We start from the raw sequence: 23,185 nt of genomic DNA, 5'->3' as shown, positions 1-23,185 counted from the left end.
CCTACATGTGATATGCCGTGTCATCATTTGCGTAACACTCCGAGCAGCATGGTGTTGGTTACCGCTGCACCACGTCATGCAAGTATCGCCCAAAACAACACTTGCACAAGACAAAAGGTTTTTCTATTTGCCCAGTTACCAAGTACTGGACATATTGCCTATACCGTTCTATACCACGCTATTACAATCAGTCAGGTCTTCGTACCATTTGCCATTGTAGCTGTTCGTGGATAACATCTTGAATTCTCGAGTTCCTCAACACAAGGATAAATACATTCATCCCTCCTCTCTATTCGGTAATTGTATACAGAAGTAAGAACCTTGGCCCCTAACTCCCATGGTGCCAGTCAAGATGCAAGCAGTGATAAAGGATACTGTTCTGTAACAACGAGCTATCCTTCTTGCTACAACTCTTTGCGACCTCCGTAGAAGGTTTATATTACTAACCACACTGGGTTTCCGTAAAGTGCCATGCCAGAATTGACACCACCGTAAAGCCTTTGACACAGTTTGTCAGGTTCCCCTAGAAACAATCTTAACCTACATAGTAATAATATTTAAAATTAAATAAAAATAACACCAGCAGTGTACCTTTGATGCTGGCAACACCTGTATTGCGATACTTATTCGTTGAGCGAGGAAAGCACCAGTCTCAGGGCGTCACCAGTACTATCTACCGGGTGCTTAACTTGCACCTATGCACTTGAACCCTACGTCCCAAGAGGAAATAAAACCTCAAAAGGAAATAAAACTAGCACTGCACGTACCAACTTTTTTGCTTTCTAAGGGTGGTGAGACGGGGCTTACTTGGCAAATTCTTACTTTTTACATAAAAAACACGGAATAGCCGTCAATGATTAAAAAAAAAGTAAGATCTAAATTTAAATTTACTACCAATTCCCAAATAAAGGACGTAGAAAGGCAATAAACTCTCCGTCACTCTTTTTAATCGCCAAGGTTTTTGATTTACACTATGTTTGTAAGGACCTGCAACGATTACACCATGATCCACATGACATCTTAAGTAATTAATAGTGAATTAATAAATAAAAAATTACAAAGATTTGCCCTGTATCATGCTGAAAATGATATCCTAATAATAATTGATGAAAAATTACAACGGATTCGATTTTTAATAAACTCGTTTAAGATTTTTAAGAATAACATTTATACATCTATGTTTAAATTAAAATTTATTAAATGTGTTAATAAATTTAGTTTTATTATTCTTCTCTTATCATGTGTGTGCAGCAGTGGGTGAAGTGAGAGACTTGGTTGTATTCAGAGACACATACATCAAATACTCATTAAATGTTAAAGCTATTTCGAGGTCTGAATTAATTAATTTTCCATTAAAAAAATTTATAAATATTAAATATGCTTATTTGACTTTCTGCCAGTTCTATTTACCATTTTCTATTTAAAAGCCAAGTCCCGATATTAAATCTTTTTTTAAATTCTTTGAAACAAACCTCATGATATCAAAATCCACAGAAACCACACAGACACAATAAGTGTGCCAAACTTAAGTAACAATGATGATAATAATGGAAATGATTTAAAAATAGACTGTTATGTATTCTTTAAAAATTATAAAAACAATTGCGCCTTGTAAAGTTTTTTTACCAATTATTGTTAATCACTGCCAATTCATTTTAAGGAATCATTTACTATCCAATAATCTTCTTCTTCTTCTTCTAATCTTCGAAAAACCATAAGAACCGTTTATGGTAAATTAAATATAACGTGTATTTTCATGAACAAAAATTTTAATGACCGTATTTAATAGTTCAATGATGTTTATATTACTCTCTAATCATAATATCAAATAGCTTTCACGAAAAAGAATTGTAGGCCTGTCTTACCTGTGGCAGACTGCAGGCTAAGGCGATTGCCCATGCGCAGTATAACATTTGTTTACTTCTTCTTCGTGCAACAGATAAACGTAAAGGATACACTACCGCGAAGAATCTGCAAAGGAAACAATTAAAGCTTTAATCCATGTTTGGAATATGCTGCAGTCGGGAAGTTGGGGTGTTTGAGACCCTCAATGCCTAAAATGAGCGTGTACACCTATTGGCTTATACTCCGATCGAATTAGGCTAACATCCTAATTATAGTTATAGAAAGCTACAAGAAGATATGCTACCCAGAGACGATTTAAATACTACTGTAGAACGAAATTATATTTATTTGTTTTTACAAATTACTGTGCAGACAGAACTCCATGTTTAATGGAGATTCTAGACACAAGTCATATATTATATCGTTTAAGGAAGAAAAAATATTATGGAGATACATTAACACTTATATCAATATCTACTCATAAAACAACACAGCGCCTTTTAATGCACTTTCTGCCGCACACAACTTATTAGTGAAACCACATATCAGCAGATCTGTTTCCAAACCGATACGACTTAAGGACGTTCAAGAAAGGAGCGTACTTACATGATTTCACTGTATTTCTTCCTCGTTAAAGAATAAAGTAATAAATAAACTTTTTAAAATATGATACAATATATTAAACGTGCTTTATAAATGTAAACAAAAAGTGTTTATTTCCTAGTGTATCCTACATATTTATTTATTAGTTACAGAAAACATTAACCAATACTAAAGCCAAAACGACCCTTATTTCTTCATTACGTCCATCCATTCTTCATTTAATGGAATGACCATCAATAATCCTAAGTCAATTTATAAAAGACTAAATCCTTTGAGGATATTCAATCAACCACTCAAATAAAACCAATGGAAGATCAAAGCGTTTTCAGATTTGTTATCAATAAACTGTCAGTTTCATTATCCTCAGGCGTTTGGACACAAAAGGAACCAACTCGTGACTGAAGTACTTGAAAAATGTTATTTTACTGACACAACTTTTACGTTTTATAGATTAATGAATTGTTTAATTGCTATTCAATGTCAAGTTTATAATACTAATTAAATTATATTTTAATTATGTTTCATAACTAGAAGCAATTATGTTACGTTCAACTATTCCATTGAAATGAATTTATTATTAGTATATTATTAATTAGAATAGAGATAGATCTGTAGAGTAGAATATTCGTTTCGAGAGTGTTTAAAATAAGGTCCTTATATTTTATTTCCATAAATCGCTTACGCTTATCTCAAACTTAAAACTTTGTTTTATTATTAGGCATGTTATTATAATTATATAAAGTAAAAATAAATCTATAAAACAAAACAAACAGCGAATTATAAATTATGATATAACATTATGTAGCACTTAATGTACTCTAGATATTTACCTAAGCTTTGAAGCTATGTATTATTATTATAAACTTATAATTATTTACATAATTTTAAATCGTCAAAAAGTTACAATAAAGTAAAGTGTACGTTGTAAAGTGGTCACCGTGACCACGCACGCTGTAAAGCACGCGAAACGTCGGAAAATTTAAAATTCAAAATTATGTAAATACCTAAGCTTTCCTTTTTATTGAAATTGTTATCAATAGGAAACCATATGTTTACGATGTGTTAAGTGTGATGACAATAATATATCTTACCTATCAAGTGATATGCAGACGAGAACATTGGATGATAGGTACAGGCCAAAAGCTCGCATAACAAGTAAAATTTTACACATCAGATTGCCAGCCAGCCATGCATTCGTGTACTTCCAGCCAATCTGAAACAATTTATTGAACGAATATATTTAAATAGTGTTGTTAGGAATAAATTTCAAACATATTTAAAATAGTGTTTAGGGAAATTTTAAAAATTATTGTTATATTATTCTCAAATAACATTATATGGAAATTTTATGTTTTCTTTATTACAAAACAGAAGATTCATTTATTTACAAAACCACTTTTAATTTCCAAAATCTTTCTGTGAAAATATTAGGTTTAGTTATAGTGGTCTACCTGAGGCAAAGCCCGGATTAAGCTTCAGCCGGGAAAACGTGTTATATGGTTGAAAAAGCGGTTAGAATCTGTGCAATAGAATTACAACGAAGTTGTTACACGTGTCGCCTTCCCTAATAACACAATTCCGTACTGCGTATGTAAAGAACTTTAAGTATATTTGGAAAGTGCACCAAAGTTTCATCGTTACTTACTTGGGTCAGCGACTTTAAGGTCGTCTCGTCGGCCCCTTTACGTAAATTACATAGTAACACTACTCTAATATGTAAAATAAACCTATATGAAAACGAGTAACGTCGGGCAGGATTAGGATATCGAACCGTAATTGAAACTACCAGATATTCGATACAAATAGGTATGTAAAGCTTTAAATTAAATTTTAAACCTTGACTTTCTTGGTACTGTCGTACGAATCTTCTCGAATCTTCTTTTACTTAATGAGTGATTAAGTAAAAGAAAAATAACAATTAAATATATAATTAGTTACGTAATGCAACCTACCCGCAAGCCACACATCTCATTTACGTCATATACCGTACTTGTAATTTACACCACAATTGACTCTCGTAATTATACTATAATTGTTTATGTGTTGGCTCTAATATTAAGGATGTGTTGTGCCAGAAATTCTCAAATAGAGCATTACACATATTGTAAAGATTGATCTAATCTTGTTTGATCATTTTTATTACCACAAATTAAATTAGTAGTTACACATTTCGGTTCAAAGATACTTTATTTCTCAAAGAATTACATTCACTCAGCGAGAAAATTTAGAGTAGGTTAGTTATGTACATTGTGTTATGAAATTATTTTAAAATAATATAAAATTATTAGTTCCTAACAATATGTACAATATTTTTTACAAAAGTACATATAGGTCATATGATGTTACAACATGCATTATGTATTGTGACTATTGAATAGTAATAATTTCTTAGACGCTCGTTCAGACATAGAAATAAATGCTAGAACGGTCTTTTTGATGTTATGTAAATACACATAAATATTTGTAATATCACCATAATTCTTTTGACATTAAATTAAAGAAGCTGTTTGCGCTTAATCGGTGACAGTCAAAGAAAGATACCGTACCGCATCTCATTTTCTTTACCATTATTAAAGGATCCAGTGCTTGGACAACGGTGGTGCGTTGATGGTAAGTGCAAGTCTAAGTCTGATCGATTATTAGATTCCTTTTTTTTTGTTATCCTGACACGCGACAGCCGAACGAGTGCATAGTGTTTTACTGAGGGAAGGGAGCATCCTGTATATAGCTTACGGATACCCAGGCCCACACGGAAGCTATTTAAGTTTGGCAGCGATTATTGGAGATGTTAATATAGAAGGCAATTACTTTGCTAAAAGCGAAATGGCAACTGTGTTTTGTTAGGATTAAATTTCAAACATATTGTTTCCAAAATAGTACAACAAAATAGTGTTTCCTGAAATTTTAATTTTATACATGTTTCCACAGATGTACAAAAACTGATGGAAATCCTTATCCGTTCATAGAAAATATACCGAACCAAATTATTTAAAGTACATAAGATCAAACTGTTTATTGAACAACCGATAATAATATATTATAGCTGGCTTGTTTATTTTTACGAGATTTTTAATTTGTCCATATATTGTGTTGAATCTTTGGACTGTTTCGCTTTATATCCTACATTTAAGTAAAGATTACTTTTGCGACCCGCGTTAATGTCAAATATTCCAAAAAGGAACCGTTTAAAGATAACAATGTCCGCAGCTAGCAATATTATCCCTTTAAGAGCCTATTTTTTACTTCAAAAGACCAAAAGGGCTTCCTTTACCCAAACACAAACGGATACCGGAAACTTGACATAATTGAGTTATGAAAACAGCCAAGTACATGTAACATAATAGGGGAAAAAGATTCTTCGCATTTTTTAAGAAAATTAACATTTTTTAATATACTTTATTTACATTTAACTAAAGTATGTATGTACCATTGTTCGATAACTCTTTGCATCTTGTAGATAGGGACATGATCACATTGCTATAGAAATTTTGGGGCTTCTGATAGAAATACCGCGACAATTGGTTTTGGCAGTCCTCTCGTGATGTTAACCTGACACCGCCTAAAGAATTCTGACCAAAATATCGAGCTTTTTGGTGTTCCCAGTTCGTTTTCTAATGCGCCAAATTTTTCTGTGGTCAATTTCCAGTTCTTCAGCTACGTCGTAACTACTGATATGCCGATCTTGCTACACTTTTTCAAAAATGCCATCCACTTAATCCGTAATAGGGCGTAACCAGAGCGACGTGCATCTTTGCCATCAAAATTTCCGGATTGATAACGCTTAAAACATTTTGTGCTACTCTCACACACACTGTCACACACATCAACGTCGCAATTTTTTTTCAGGGTTTGCGTTGCATTCTTACTTTTTTTGTAGTAAAATTTGAAAATGTATCGAATTTCTTCATGCAAAGAACTTTATTTCTCATTACAAAATTATATTTTATTTACATAAGAAGCTTTATATTATGTATATACGAGCGAGATACACGTCCCAATTTAGTCCGCTACATTCACTTTGACAAGCATTTTTAATGCCATCTTGAATCTGTCAAACACGCTAATATTGCGAATTTTAGATGGCAACCGATTAAACGGTATGAGGGTTGCACACCCTCATACCAATCGACCTCTTCAAATAATTTGTGCGCGGCTTCGGCAAGATAAGCAAACTCGCTCGACGAGTGTTGCGTGTGGTTGTGTCCTTAATCTTTTTAAATGATAAGCCAGTATGAGATGAGAGAGCCAATTAATTGTTTTAATTAAGATACAAGTGCTATAAACATACAGTTGTTTAATAGACATAACTTTGGTTTCTTCGTAAATTTTAATAGTCTGTGTTAAAAAAAATTATCGAAATAGTGCTTTTATTAATTTATTTTGTAGTATTTGTAAGTTTGAAATTATTTTTTTGCATGCTGTACCCCATATTTCAATTCAATTAGATTCACTCATCTTGACAGTACGAAAGAGAAATAAAAATCACACATTTTCTTAATTTGAATTTGGAATTATTTTATTTAAAATTTCATCTTTAAATGATACCAACACCAGCCAGATACATATAGTATAGTCAAAGAGATTTTATTACAAGTTCATACTGTATACTATAATGCGAAAAGACTTTTTCCCCAACCTAATATTTAATCTTCCAAAAGTATATTAACTAACAGCGAATATTACTTTACTATATAAAGCTAGATTTACTACGTTGCAATAATTCATTCATCGTCTTTTATGTCAAAGGGGAGAGGTTTAGGGGGGTGTTTTTGTCGTTTTCGTATAAAACTTCAATATCGAATAAATCTGTCAATCCCAGGGTTTGAAGATTCGAAATAAATTCCAACTAGAATACCTAGCGGGATCGAATTCTCGTCATTTGGTCACCTCTATTACTCGAAGATTTTTTCAATATTGTACGATTGTTGTTCGGCGACCCGCGTTAATCTCAAATATTCCAAAAAGAACCCGTTTAAAATTTGATGAAATTTTGGATTAAAACTGTGGAAGTTTCGAAAAACAAGATAAACACCACACTTGGCTAAGATCACCGTTTGTGGACACTTTCGACTGAAATTTTGCAACGTGTTTTATGGCCGGAACTTGTCTCCAGGTCTCCGGTCCAACTTTTATAGTACGAAAAAATTGGCGGTCCAACCAAATGGTAGCTTAACTTTGATCAACTACTTGGGGCGGTTACGACATTCCATATTTAAATTTTTATATACTTTTTAATATTGGTCAAACAAATACGTTTGCCGAGACCGGAAACCGATTGATTGAGTGAGAATTTGAAAGCATTTTAACCCTTCACACGTATTGTCCTACACACAATTACGGAATACGGTCGTAGGATAAGGTTTGTTTATATTGTGCTCTCCAAACTCTTAAACTCACAGGCCTCGTGCGTCCCAGCGCAATGAGCAACCATAAAATAAAGATTTAGCTGATAAAGAAAAGTGGTTGACTATGTATCTGATAGCGATGTAATTTAGTATTTAGTAAGGGATATAGTTTACTTTCGGCATTTCCAAGAAATATTGCTCCAATGCTTCAAGCTCACGGGGCACGGGCCTGCCTAGCGAGCGCGAGCGCCTTAACTCTCTACATAAGAAAGTTTTTTGAAAACATTTCAACATGAATAATGAATTATCATTACGAATACTAAAAAGGGATTAAGATTTTTTCCTAATTCTCTAATAATATGGTTCAAAACCCGGACCGCATGCGTCTCCTTTACATAAGTAATTTGCTTGGAGTAGAATACATTTAATTTTGTATTCTAAAATATATAAATATCTCACAAGTATTGCCATTAACCTTCTTTTTATTGAGATGTGACCTCTAATTAATAGGTATAAGGCTCTTAACACACATTTATTTCTATACTTTTATCAGCAATCGGCAATTTAGAGTGATGCCATTATCAGTAAATAAAATCATATGAATAAACAGATTGTAATTTTACACTTAATTTAACTGTCTATCTGTCTATATACATAAGATAAACAGAAATACGGAGTTACATAAATTGCAATTACATTTTTTTTAACTTGACAAACAATGACAGACAACAAAACAAACAAAACAATGAGTAAATGGATAATGTTATATGTAACAAATATTTTTTTAGAATATTCAGATTCAATATACATATTTCACAATAATGTAGTAAAATTATATGTCATTAATTACACGAAAAACCGATACCAGTAAATGTGACGAATTCTTTAACATTTATAATATAATGCTGGTTACCTGGCTTGTCAGCCAAATACTGAGCACTTAGCTTTCAATATTTATTTGAAAGGCAAATTTTAATATTCTTTGAAGAGAAAATACACTTTTTCGGTAGAGAAAAATGCACAAAAATGCAAACGACAAAAGCTGGGTCCTCAAAAGTTTGCAAAGTAATTAATCAACTTCGAGTTGTGAGAGGAAAAAGTATGTAAATGGGGAAAAATTTTTGTAGTTCCACGGATAAAACAGTCAATAGTACATTATGTACTCGATATATAATATATATCGAATAGTATGGACAGATTTAAATTTAATTTAATTTTATACGAATTAAATAAATTTTATTTGAAAAATGTGAAGCAGTTTTAATATGCATCATTGTTGTGTTCTTCGAAGAATCAAAGATGGAAATTTTATAAAAAATTAGTAAGTTACTTTCAAATTTTTACACGAAAACTTCTTTATAAAGAAATAACAATCTATGCATTTCTACGAGGCAGAATACAAGATTCCACTCGTAACACCTCGACGTCCGGACATTCCATGACTAAGCGTTTTTCAAGGCAATTTTTGCCGCGCACCACTGCTATGTGGAACCAGCTGCCCACTGAAGTATTTCCGAACCAATTCGACTTAGGGTCCTTCAAGAAAAGAGCGTACAAATTCTTAAAAGGCCGTCAACGCACTCGCGAGCCCTCTGGCATTGAGAGTGTCCATGGGCAGCGGTATTACTTAACACCATATGAGCCTCCTGCCCGTTTGCCGCCTATTTTATAAAAAAAACCATTAATTCCATTTCAATCTATGAATCCAGTTCATTATCAATGTTATGTATGCAAATTTGTTGTCATACTGGTTAAATACACTGTTGACGTCTCACGTTTACACCTGACCACAAACAATGGTCTGGTTAATGACCAATAAAGAAAAGGCAGATGTATTTGTGCTTAACGTAATACTATATTAAAAGGCTAAAAATAAATGAGCGTCGAGGTAAAACAGTTCTTATCTTGACGTCGAGCACAGAATGGAGCGAACCTGTATAAATACTGGAGCCTACAAGAAATATACAAATGAAACACGCAAGTAAACCCTAAAACCAAGAGGTTTTCTCTTGGTTTTAGGGTTTTAGGGTAGAGGAGGTCTTCTATCTTGCCTTACCAACTCTTATCACGAGTACGTATCAATTACGTGGAAATACCAAACAAATTAGTAAATAGCTAGGCATTAAATGAATTCCCAAAATACGAGAACTCACAAAAGCCACAGAAGCAGTCATGTAGTTCAATTAAAATAGTTGTGGACGGGATACGTGAATAAGCTTCTATATGGAAGATGGACAAAACGTTTCACATCAAAATCTTTAGGCACTGGCTTCGGGTGACTTGTGTAAGCGAAAAATTACAGTCCTTGGTGGAGGCCTATAACTATGAAGGGGGTTTCTACCCAACTTAATAATAACTTAAAAGATCTAATCATATGTGTAATTAGGATTAAAATATTTTGTATTCGTATCTTATATAAATTAGATAGTGAATTGTTCATTATACTTTGAGGAAATGAAAGGATTTTCCTATTGTTTTATTTATATTTATATAAATAAAGCTATATCCCGATATAATATATTGATTAATATTTTATAAATAACTAGAAAACCTATAGCCTATTTTACTCAACTAAAGTCCCTATATAGTATTGTCTTTGGTTAACATAGCTTTTACACATTAAACGACAACAATTTTTAAGCGGATTTAAGGTTTGTGTATTATTATAAACTTATTATTTACATAATTTTAAAGTAAAATTTTCCCGACGGTCGCGTGCTTTACAGCGTCTGTGGTTACCTACCTATAATTTATATGTATAGTACATATACTTGTAGTTTATTAGTATATATGTAGTTACAATATTTTTATTATTAAACCAAGGAGGTGTTTGTTGATTTTTTTTCCTAAACGTAATATTTTTTAAATAACTATTAATATTACCAATATACGTATTTGCCGTCTTGGCCGACAAAAGAAATAATATTCAATGGTTGGAAGTTGTCAAGATCAACCGAATTATTTGTATGAAAAATAAGGTAAATTATCATACAAATTTTACTAGGTTATTTATGACATACTTGTATTATATTTAATATAGTCAACAGTTCTTCTGCCTATACTAAAATAACTGTTTTTACAAGTGTTAATATCTACAACCAGTGAAACGTTACTATGTATTTTACATATTTGATTTTAAAGTTAACCTAATAGCTTAAAAAAATATCTAAGTTGAGTTGTTGAGTTGAATATAAATTAAATACGCTAATAATATACTGTAAAAACAAATTAATATATTTGTTTTGTTACTATTATGAAACAATGCAAAGTAATGTTGTAAAATTGTATCCTAACATTATATTTATTGTTGGTGATTCGTTTTGTTATTTTGCAACAATACCACAAATAGATATTGTCAAATCAACTCTCCCGTGCGAATTTTTCATTTCAGCGAAAAGTAAATATAGCTGCCAATTTAATCGTAATTTAATTTTCTTCCGCAATCAGACTTTTAGAGCAATATAAATACTATTACTAATTTAAAATGTATACCTAAAAAAACAACTTTCAAAGCATGATCCATGATGATGCTAGGATGATCCTCTTTTTAAATCTACATTCAAACAGTTATTAGGTGACATTTCAATTACATTCGGGCACAGCCGGTTATTGGCTTAATGCTTATCCTTCGTCAAACACTGGCACCCTCTTGGACCCTGAATCACGTCGCTTTTTCATTAGATTCCACTAAGGAGTGCCAATATGTACTCCCCATAAGTGTCCCTGTGGCTTTGCAGCCATGGCCTCCAAAAGAGAGCAGGTCGTTTTCTCGCCACATCGCGACATCATACGCCGCTCTCTTTATTTTGGAGCCAAAAGGCATGGCTAAAGATGATGACAAGATGCCGGATGGGAAGTCTTTGAACCCTTCAAAGATGGGACGGGATTTGGCATGGGATGGTACTTCATGATCAACAGAGACTTGATAGGTCTCCGGATGTGAGGTCAGCAGAAGGTCCAACAAAGAGGGTTTATGACCATCCACATCTGGTATTCGCGTAATCGCAGGGACCATTTGTGACAGGTCGTAAGCTAAAGCAAAGTCGTGAAAGGATCTTCCCGCGTGATCGGTGGTTTCCGAACCGAGCCAATCGGCATGGTGAGCGTTAAAATCGCCAAGTATCACGATTTCAGCGGTAGGAACCCCTTCGAGCAGGGAATCTGTAGCCATTTGGATGTGCTCAATGAGTCGCTCAGTTTCGGTATTTCCGCTATGGGACCTATACAGGCATGCGTAGAATCGCGGATGGTCATCGCAGTCTACGCGCAGCCAGAGGCTAGATAGGTCCCTTCCTTCAAGCGACCCGAGGCGACGAGAACAGATATCCTCTCTGACGTACACGCAAACTCCCGCCCGCGGCACAAATGAATTTTAATTTGATGGAAACTAATATTATTTACAACTTATGTCAAAAAAAGAGTATCTATATATGTTTATAATTGTTTTTGTTAACGTAACGTAAATACTATTTAATGTAACGACACCAATTGTACTTTAGTTATTGATTGTTTTCTATTGATTGATGGAGTTTTATAAATAAGCGTCCATTTTTCAAAAAACTTTGTCGATAATAAATCTAAAATCGTAAAAGACGGGATATTTAATAACAACTTATCAAAATCTCTCAGCTTAAACATTGCCAAATGCTATTAAACTAAGCCAAACTACACAACGACGTACAAGATCAAACGCCTTTGACATTCGAAACGAGTATTCTTTTCAAATCACTTCTTTTTATTTCTTTCTCCGGGTAATACAGAAAATCTCTGCAAATATGATCTTAAAATAATTTTTGAAACTTTAATTAATTGTTTGATATTTAGTTCACATAGACAACATATACATAAACGTGGCAAAACATTCTTTGATATAGAACCAATACTTCATTAAACAAAGACAGACAATTAACTAGCTTATTAGAAAACGATAGCGTTGCGATCCTTTGCAGATAATGAAAATTATCTCTACCATCATTGCTTTATTATGATTTTAAATAAGAATTTCTCGTGATTGGCTTCCAGAATACATTTCACTTTGCTTAGTTCATTTAAAAAAATAGGGATTTTATACCTGTAACATTAACTAAATAACATGATCTATTCATTTGCTCATTTCGCTTAAAGTTTTTCATACTGTTTTTTTACAACACTATTGTAAAACAAGTTAATAAAGGTCGTTTGTGCATTCGCAGAACACATAACTTTACGTTACACGTGCTTTGAAAACTTTGAGTCGGCACAATCTTTAATTATGTTCTAGCGGTCTGTCCTAGTTTTGCAAAACATTTATTTATTGTTGGATATAAATATATTACTCAGAGAGACATACCTATTGATTACGTGCAAAGACAATCTTTCAAATTGCGTAGCTTATATATATTATGTTGAGTCTTTTTTTGGGGTGTGTCGAGACTATGTGGAGAGGTCGCATGCCTCAATAGTCAGTTTGCAAGACTTGTAGAACACGTCATTACTAGAACTTTAGTTTTCGCACAACCAATCCAAACTGTGATACAATACTATCTATCTACAGTTACTAAAACAACTTAATCAAATGATAACGATGAATTATATAACTGAGCACTAAGAGAATTGCTTTATTAGGTATTTCTCAGTTGTTATTTTAACAAAATGTTGAAATTCAATGATCGATTGTTTTGTGTGTACTATATAATTTGTGACTTATTATAATTTTAATAAATAAGCAAATATTTTGTGTTTGAATTATAAAAGAAGTTTAAATGTGTAATCGCGTTAGTACAATATCATTCCCATAATGGCTGAATTTATAACAAGAATATTTGATGGGTTTTTGAACTATCTGTAGATTTTACAATTTAAGGTAATACGTCGATATTAAAGTCCAACCTTGATCGTTGTCCATCGTCTGTGAACTTAATTTAAATATAAGGACTTAGTCCCATTAGGACAATAGCTATTATACTGGGTTATCACCAGCTAAGCACCGACTTTTCAATTAACAGTATAGTTATTGAATAAAATTAAAACTATTATTACTACAATACACTGCTTTTGTACAGATAGATTAAATTCGTTACACCGTTTTAACGAAGGTACTCGTCTGTTTCATTTCTCCATAGTATAAATATAATTGGACAAAAGGAGACGAAATACGAAATAGTCATCATCAAAACTGATTTTAATTTTTCTAAAGTAATACTATGTAGTAAACGAATGCAATGTATAATTTTATCAAACATAAATTAATTAATATATGCTAAGTAAAATATCTAAAGACAAACAAATTAAATACCGTGTAATCCACAAAAATTTCTAATTCGGCAATTCTGGGAATGGGTAGATAGCAACCCCATGGGGTTCATTAATGTTACCCATGGGTCACAATGATTTTTAGAATAATAAGATGTAGAAACAGAAAAAAGTATATGACTATACCCAGTCTAGCCATAAATACTGAAACAAGTAAAAAAATCCGTAAACAAAAATTTTCTGTGACCTCCCTTCCGTACCGCTTCAGTAGTTGTTTCGGTTTTACCAACCTATTATTTTTTAAACTAGTAAGAAATTACTTCTTCAGCCACAAGTCTTAAGTCATCAGTTAAAATACGTGACACGTTTTTCGGTGTTATCTTCATCTCCCGAGATAAAATCTTTTGCTTTCGGGCAGAATTTCTTCGAATTATTTACCTTACTGCTTCGACCACCTTTAAAATCGCAAAATAAGGAACAATGTATCGGCGCCATAATGAGAAAACCCAATAAACAATTATATAAAAATGACAGATTATAAATTTAAATGTAAAATGTTGTTAATTTTCAATTGTAACAGTATTTATGGCCAGACTAACCAGTTTTAATATGTATTCGTGACATATTAAAACACACAGCCTATAACCGGCAAGTTCTATGTTTGCATCCTAACTGGTGTGACGGAGCAACCAAATCCCAAAAAAGAATTAGTACGCTTATTAGTAATAACAGCGACACAACCGACCATCTAATAATTGACTAACGCGTTATACCTGAAGTCAGAAAGTGGACGTTATGCGAGGCGTTAAACACGGTAGAAGATCTCACTGCTATGAAAGAATAACAGTATGAATGCATGGATATCACAAAACTCATCTTGTAAAAATTCGTATAGAGGAGTTCTCTATTCCATGGATCGAACTAATACGATTGGATTGGAGTGCTTCTCTCTGATTCCCTTCTTCCACGACTTCTCTGCTGACAAGTCTCCTTACGCAGGATTCTTTGTATAATTGCATAACCTTTCCTCGCGTATACTATGTGAAGGTAAAGGATGGGAAAGTAAGGGTATGAGGCCGTTTATAAACCAAACACTAAATCTAGACTTTACTTGGCACTACCACTTATTGTTTCAAAAGGGATAAACGAAATTGCGATAACGGCGGGAGAAAGATCAGTGGAGATAGGAAAACATTTTGGAATCCATTGGAGAAGGCTTTTACCTGTATGGGGTTCACATTATTATAAATACACCTTTTTAATTTTTATTACTTATTTTTAATGTCTTGTGTCGTATATGTGTTGTGATTTTAAAGAATGTTTTTCAAACATATTTGAATAAATAAAGTTTTCTGTTTGATTTATTTAATTACTGTATGTACCGGTGTATAAATAATGCGAGTTTATGCACCCACACAAGCCATTTATTGACGTTGGTTTTCGTTATTAGATCGACGAGGGAATGTATAGTGTTGCGTCAATAGATATTGCAAATTATCTCTTTCACGGTAAATAGAACCGATTAAAAACTAAACCGATACTTTCGGTTAGAATAAATCTTTTTAATAGTCATCGTTTTCATAACTTTACAGCAGCAGGCATTATAAATGTTTAATTGTTTTCAATTTATTTAGTCCCACAGTGACCGCGACTACTGTAAATGATAATGATGTATTATTTTGCTTTTGCGTTAATAACTTGTTATAGTTTGTTATCAATATTACTGAAATAACTTTTTAATTTATTAGGCTAGGGTTTTACACATCTACACAAGCTATATTATTGAACTATCTAACTACAGCGATTGTATATTTTGTCAAAATCATTTATTTATTAATAATAATAAAAATTTATTCATGACACAAATATGGTTGTGACAAGTTAATCATACAACAGTCCCAACACTTGGAAGACCCTGTCACAAGTATTAATGAAATAACTTTGAATTTCTTCTTTGTTTTTAAAACTAACATTCTGAGGATTGCATGGAATAACTAGTACATTAGTTTATATATTATTAACGCTTGGCGTTTACTGAGTTGCTATTTTGATGACGAATGTGCTATGTATTATTGTTTTATTTTTCGTTTATTCACTTAATATTACTACACTTAAGATTAATACACTGAAATTTTGTCTCCAAAACCAAACTCGATTTATACGAGACTCCTTCAGGCCCCACATACAAAAATATTATTTTTTTGCAAAGTTAATAATACAACAACTAGACAAGTTTAGCAAAGTGTAATCTAGACTGCCTTTCACTAACAAAACGTAAAATATTCATTCTCATCAAAGAATGTTATTAGATAAAAGAAAAAATTGTCCATACTTAAACCAGTAATATATAAAAGAATAAAGCATTATTGTTATGGTTCATTATACCGAAAAATGTAATAGTCGATGAATGTCCAGTCTAAAGACAATATTTTTATTATCTATACTAATATTAAAGAGGAAAGGTTTGTTTTTTTTTTTTGTACGTTTGTAATACTGAGCCTATTTCAAAAACTCTTTCACCATTTTAATATTAAATGTAGTAACACATTTATAACCATATATAATAAAATAGTTATAACCGTGTATTGGCTAGTTAAAACGTACCACTAAGTTAAATACATATACTTAAGTTAAATACATGTATTGAATGTGTCTAAAAGAATACTGATAATTGAAGTAAAAAGTTACATATGAAAGAAACAAATAACATCAAAAAGAGAAGATTTGGCAGCAAATTTAATCTTACCTCTAAGGGGATAACACCACAAGTGACACATACATCAGCGACAGCCAGATGAGTCATTAGCAAATCGACCCTTGACTTCCTACGTCTTGACCTAGCCAAAGTAACTAGGATAGCCAGGTTCCCCAATGCACCCATAGCCATGAGAGCAGCATACGTAGTTATCACTATCCCCTGGTCACGAGGGATAATATCCTCAAAAGTCACGTTTAACGAGGAAGAACCATCGAAATAGTCCCAAAATTGTTTATCGATATACAAAGTTGATGTTTCGTATGTTGAATTTGGGAACGTCATTTTATTTTCTACATGTTTTTGGTATTAAGAATTTTTATTTAGCATTTAACGTCACCGAACTAGACAATCTACAAATTTACGTCTATGTTATTTACGTTAATTTTAATGAAATGATATTTAAACATAATTTTTTAGAGCGATCGTAACATAATTCGTTTACGTAGCTTCGTAGATGCTGCTACGCGCGTAGCACGCACGACGTCGTATCTCATACTGAAATTTATACTGAATATGAAGACGGTGAGAACCTAATTTTATACATTTAAAAGTTTTTGATTAAAAAACAAAGTGAAAGTAATGTCTTATAATATAAATGATCATTAGAAAAAAATAACAAAAGATTCTTCGAAATAGGGCAGGCAATATTAAGATTTGAATTTTTATTTTTCATCATGTGGGATGGGAGCTAGCTAAATATTTTTTAATTTGCGTATTAGATTTAATTTACTAAAGGTAGGTCTCTGATTTGTTTAATTCGCCATGTCAAAGTTAAAAAAATACGTAATAAGTAGATTTTTGTTTCCTTAAATAATTTTATTACATACTGGTATCACATTTTACTGAACCTGTCGCTACATTTGATTATATTAATCGATAGTTTGGTTAGCCTTTGGTTAACACAGCTTTAACACATTGAAAGAAAACAATTTTTTAACCGGATTAAAGCTATTTATATTATTATAAACTTATACCTAGCTTTAATCCGGTAAAAAAATTGTTTTCTTTCTATATTAATTGATGTTTTTAAACTGAAACAAGCAAACTTATGTAAGCAAACGAGATTTAAAATAAAATAATAATTTTATGCTTGATATTAAATTTTATGAAATCTTTGTATTTTAAAAGTTTGAAGCTCACACTACAGTTCTTCTGTCGAAGTATTCTGAATAGGTCGTGTAATATAAGCTGCATGTCACTGGTGTGTTTATGACTGATCATTTATACATTCTTGATGCGGTCAGTGACCTAACATATCCTTGGCCATGCTACTTCGCCTGCGATAGTCTCTATAATGTTCCTTTCTCTTACGTAATCGAAGTTTTGATTTTGGAGACAGGCTCAGTCGTTTTTATGTCATAGTGATGGCATTGAGGCGATATTTTTCGAATATTCGAAAGGTTATTATCCATATCATAACACTCAATATCGGAGGCAAAAAGAAATATCGGATATTAATACGCCCTATTAATTTAAAATTATATCAGAGAATCGGTTGTTTATTATATTGGCAGATATTTAACGTACGTACTATTATATACTATATATATTCTATTCGAGTACTATAATTGAATTAAGCAATGAAGCAGAAAAATTAATCAGTGGATATACTTAATGAATTTCATTTCAGTAAGATTAAGAAATGTAAATTACATTGAAGTATCAAAAAAGCATATTTGCAACGCTTTAATGCATTTAAAATCTAGTAAAATAATTAATTTAACAATACGATTAAAGTATCGCAATATGGCAAGAAACTTCTGCCATCATTAAGGGTTAATCATCATCATTTTAGTGTTTCATTTATTTCTTTTTTAACATTAATTTCTGATAAAGTCTCTATTGTGTTGTTATATCCTTGTTATGGTTTCATTGTAAATACTATTGGCCCTTTCCAACCTTTTGTGATCGATGTAACAATAAATCACTCATTTTGTCGTCAATACAATTTAAATGGAGGTTAAGATAAATCAAAATAGGAAGGAGAAAACAACCTATTAAAATTTGTCAAACAGGGTTCGTACCCGAACTTAATCGTGCTAATGTAAATGTAAAAATAATTCTAAAGGAGCTATTATCAAGGCTTGTTAATTTTTCATTCATTCATTAAATTACCTTTCTTCGCTCATTGTTCATAATTATTGCTTTCTTAGTGAAGATTTTATAATTTAACTAACTTACATTACCTAGAATTAATTCTTAAATAAAATTAAGTAATAAAGGTAAAGTTAAATCGAAAATGGATAGTAATTGAATTCTTCAAATGATGTAAATTTTAAATTAATTTTTTCAAATAATTTAAAAATTCTATTGCACGTCTGACAAAAAACACTCGCTTTTAGACTTTCATTAAAATTTAAGTTTGTCAAAAAAGTTTTATTTAAGGTTTACTTCCGCCTTAATTATGAATACTTTAGCCGAGTGACTTTTAAAGTATTAAACGATCTATAGGAGTACTATAAGAACACAATTGTAACAGCTGCCACATTTCACAGCTACAGAAAGATTAAAGCCACAGAACTTTCTTAAACAGTATAACATTATCTACATGTAAGAACTTTTACAGGCAAATATGGACACAGGAACCCGGGACTGGCTGGGCAGGTATTTCTCGGGCTGTTGTCGATGAGTACCAGAACAAACTTTTGTCTAAAGTCGAAACTGTACTAATTCGTTCTGGTATAGACTAAATCTAGTCCAATTTAACCACACGAAGACACAGAATTGCGCTAAAAATACTCCCTTTGAACACCTCCTTACAGCCTCACCTAGCATCGGAATACTGCGCATTGACCTATCGAATGAAGTTCAGTTTCGCGGTCATTTGGAAGGGAAGGCTTTATTAGCCCCTAAAAAGCTTGGTGTGTTCAGCGAGACTGTACTTCACTTCGGGCCACCACTTGCAACTCTATAAAGCACAAATTCGGCCTTCAGAGTCTCACCTCTGGACGGGAGCTACCTAGTACCAGCTCTTTCCGCTTGATCGTATTCAACGACGAGCGATTCAAATCGACAACGTCCGTCACATTTCGATGGCTCGATACCTTGGCGTTGCGTAGATATGTGGGGTGTCTCTGTATCTTCTACCGAATTTACCATGGAGAGTGTTCAGAGGAATTGTTCAGTCTAATATCTGCAACTGAGTTTCATTATCAAACGTCAGGGCAAAAATAAAAACCATCAGTATCACTTCAACGTCCATCGATTAATCGATAAATTAATTATAAAACATCCTTCCACAACTGAGCGTTTTTAGGGGAGTTTTTGCCACGCACCACCGCTAATAATATTATTTGCTGGAACCAGCTTCCCACTAAAGTATTTCCGAACCAATTCGACTCAGGGTTTCAGTATAAGTAGTGCACGTGCCACTAGCGCTGTCTTTTTTGTACCAACTACCTACCACCGCCGTCATATATAAAAGCAAAGAAATCGATAAAGCTTCGAAGCATGCGAACATATTTATACGGCATCTCTTTGTAAATATTTATTTTAAAAATAACTTTTAAAACTACGTATTTATACTCTAGCTTCTAATTTTTGATTGTTGTTGTTCATTAATATCACCATTTTAGGATAATAATCGAAAATCGGTACCGGTTGGCTGTCATTTCGTTCTAGCAATGACATTTTAAGTAATTACCGTAAAGTTGAAACAAGGAAAGTGAGTTCGTTACTTTTTTAAAAGACTATCGAGAGTTTTTAAAATATAAAACAATTGTCATAAAAAGTAAATTCTTATTAACTCATACTACCTTTTTACACAATTGCGTTATTCTGATTGGTATGAATTGGCATTTCTTTACTTTAATAAAAGTATAATATGTAAGACTTTGCTTTAATTTCCAACTCGATTGTATGGATTTTGAAGTAAAATTAAATATTGTAATCGAGTAAGAAATCACAAGGGCACGAAACACAAAGCGAGTGACGAGAAATAGGTCACACAGGATTGGAAATATTACAAAAGGCAAGATAAAAAAATATGATATGCGTATCGCCGGTTATGCGGCAGTGTATAAATTTCATAATTAATTAAGTTTTAATTATATTAAAACGTAAATATAAATTAAAATTACTCTCGCATATTTCGATTGAAAATAACTAATTTGACGGATTAATATAAACATATATGCTCTCGAAACAGAATATTGTCGATTTTGGACTCAAAAATAAATGAAAACTTTCACAGACGGAACAATTGAATATTAATTTTGCAACAGTAATATATTTAACGTTCAATTTTACTCATTGAAAAGAAAATGTGATGAATGAAAACTGAAGTTGATAAGATTATGGCACCTTCACAATGACAGATATAAGCGTTAAAAATGTATGCAGTAAAATATACAGTCGGATTTTGCGTATCTGAAGACCTATATATATATTAAACTACATTGTTTCAGGAAAGTATTCATGTTGGACGCAGTTTACTATTGTACAATAACCATAGTAACTAATTTCAAGATTCAAAGCTGCACGAATAATAATAAATGATATATTGCAGAATATATTATGTAACATTTTGACTAAATTAATTGAAATAGTTGTTTTAGTATTGTATATTAGGACCATTATTCCCACTATTGAGATACATTATAAGTTATAAAAGAAAACAAACTTTTAATATTTTTTTTATAGATTATCCAGAAATTAACGATATGTATTCATATAAGTTATTACTCATATTATATAATAATAATAAAGCCCGTTTAATTTCTAATCATGACAAAAGACAATATACAAGTTAGATTTTTTACATTATTTTATTTATCTTGTTATCCTGAACATCCTATATCTTAGCTACCCACAGTATAGTCGATCGGAACCAGTTCACGGGTTTTTTTTTTTTTGATGAGGTGAAAATCTACACTCAAATCCCTCTGCTATTCAGAAGAGTAGCGAGACCCCACCCACTAAAAACACCTCAGGCCTTCACACGCCCTTAAGATGGGCACTCGGGGTTCGCCAGGCATGTAGAATGCCTTTAACCCAAGGGGGTAAATGCCTCTTCCAGCTTTTTCCAACTGACTCTGTCCATGGCTTTCTTTCTCCATTCGCTTCTATTTCTTCTACCCATCTAATGTAGTTCATTCTTCTTCATTCTTCTAATGTAGTATATAGTGCATTCTATATTGCATTCATTTGTTTTTGTGAATTGGCGTCAAATCTAAAACTCTTATTACATGTGCAAATGAACCTAACGCAAGAAAATTTTCGGTCAATGATTTATTATGACTTGTGTTGTGGGCTTACTCAACAACATAGCTATGATAGGCTGCGATTAGCATTCCTTAATGAAGCCCCATCTGGTGCCACTATTTACAATTGATTTAACGAGTTTAAGCGTGGACGTAGAAATCTCAATTATGAGCCGCGTGACGGACGTCCTTTAACAGCGACTACTGAAAATATGCGACACATGATAGAGGAAGATAAGAGAGTGACCTATCAGCAGATACGGGCTAGCCTTGGCATTAGTATGAGTCAAAGTTCAAAAAATATTTCATGAAAATTTATGCGTCAGAAGCTTTGTACCAGATGGATTCCCCATACTTTAACCGACGACCAGAGACACCTTTGCATGGACTGATGAATATTTGACTATGGTGGTGGCGGTGGCAGGTTTCGAGATAATGACCATATAATCCGCCATACAGTCCTTACCTGGCACCCTGTGACTTTCATTTATACCCAAGAACTAAAGATAAAATTCGAGGTATTCGCTTAACGAGCCCTGAAAATGCGGTGAAAGCGTACGAAAATGCCATAGGGGACCCTAAGGAAGCATGGGCCCACAGTTTTTTTCAGTGGTTCCATCGAACGTGACGATATGTAGAGTGAAACGGAGATTACATCGATTACAACTTTCTACATTAAGCCGTTTTACATTTTCTAAATATTTTCAGTGTTACCTAGGTATTCATATAAATCCTGCTGTAATACAATACCGCTATTATTACATACATTTTCAGTTACGAGCCTTATTGTTCACAAGGAAACAAATGCTTTGCACATAATAAACATATAATTACAACAGTAGCCTTATTAACTAGTAATGAACATTGATTGCAGATGGGAATAATAATTAATTAATCTCAGTATGAGATTATTAATGCTCTATAGAGATTTGTCTTCCGACATAATATTGACTAAACTGATTAAACCATCTTGAAACTTTTTTTATGTTATAGGAGGCAAATGGGCAGGAGGCTCATCGGATGTTACGTGATACCGCCCGCCCATGGAAACTCACATTGCCAGAAGGCTCGCAAGCGCGCTGCCAGCCTTTTAAGATATTTTACGCTCTTTTCTTGAAGGACACTAAGTCGAATTGGTTCGGAAATAATCCCGTGGGCAACTGGTTCCACATAGTGGTGGTGCGCGGCATAAATTGCCTTAA

At 32.7% G+C, this 23,185-nt stretch overlaps 1 protein-coding gene across 1 annotated transcript in view; it reads right to left on the bottom strand.

Annotated features, from left to right (window-relative positions):
- Window positions 1-23,185, bottom strand: part of LOC123707808 (adipokinetic hormone/corazonin-related peptide receptor variant I-like) — a 43,740-nt gene that overhangs the window by 19,992 nt on the left and 563 nt on the right. Inside the window, exons 2-4 of the mRNA XM_045658157.1 lie at window positions 16,771-16,939; window positions 3,540-3,661; window positions 1,866-1,971 (exon numbers count right to left, since the gene is read on the bottom strand). Coding sequence (XP_045514113.1) covers window positions 1,866-1,971; window positions 3,540-3,661; window positions 16,771-16,939 — 397 coding nt within the window. The remainder of the gene's footprint in view (window positions 1-1,865; window positions 1,972-3,539; window positions 3,662-16,770; window positions 16,940-23,185) is intronic.

Source organism: Pieris brassicae, chromosome 3 (assembly GCF_905147105.1).
Source record: "Pieris brassicae chromosome 3, ilPieBrab1.1, whole genome shotgun sequence".
NCBI lineage: Eukaryota > Metazoa > Arthropoda > Insecta > Lepidoptera > Pieridae > Pieris > Pieris brassicae.
The sequence above is the reverse complement of the archived record's forward strand: the minus strand, read 5'-3'. Positions and strand labels throughout refer to the sequence as shown.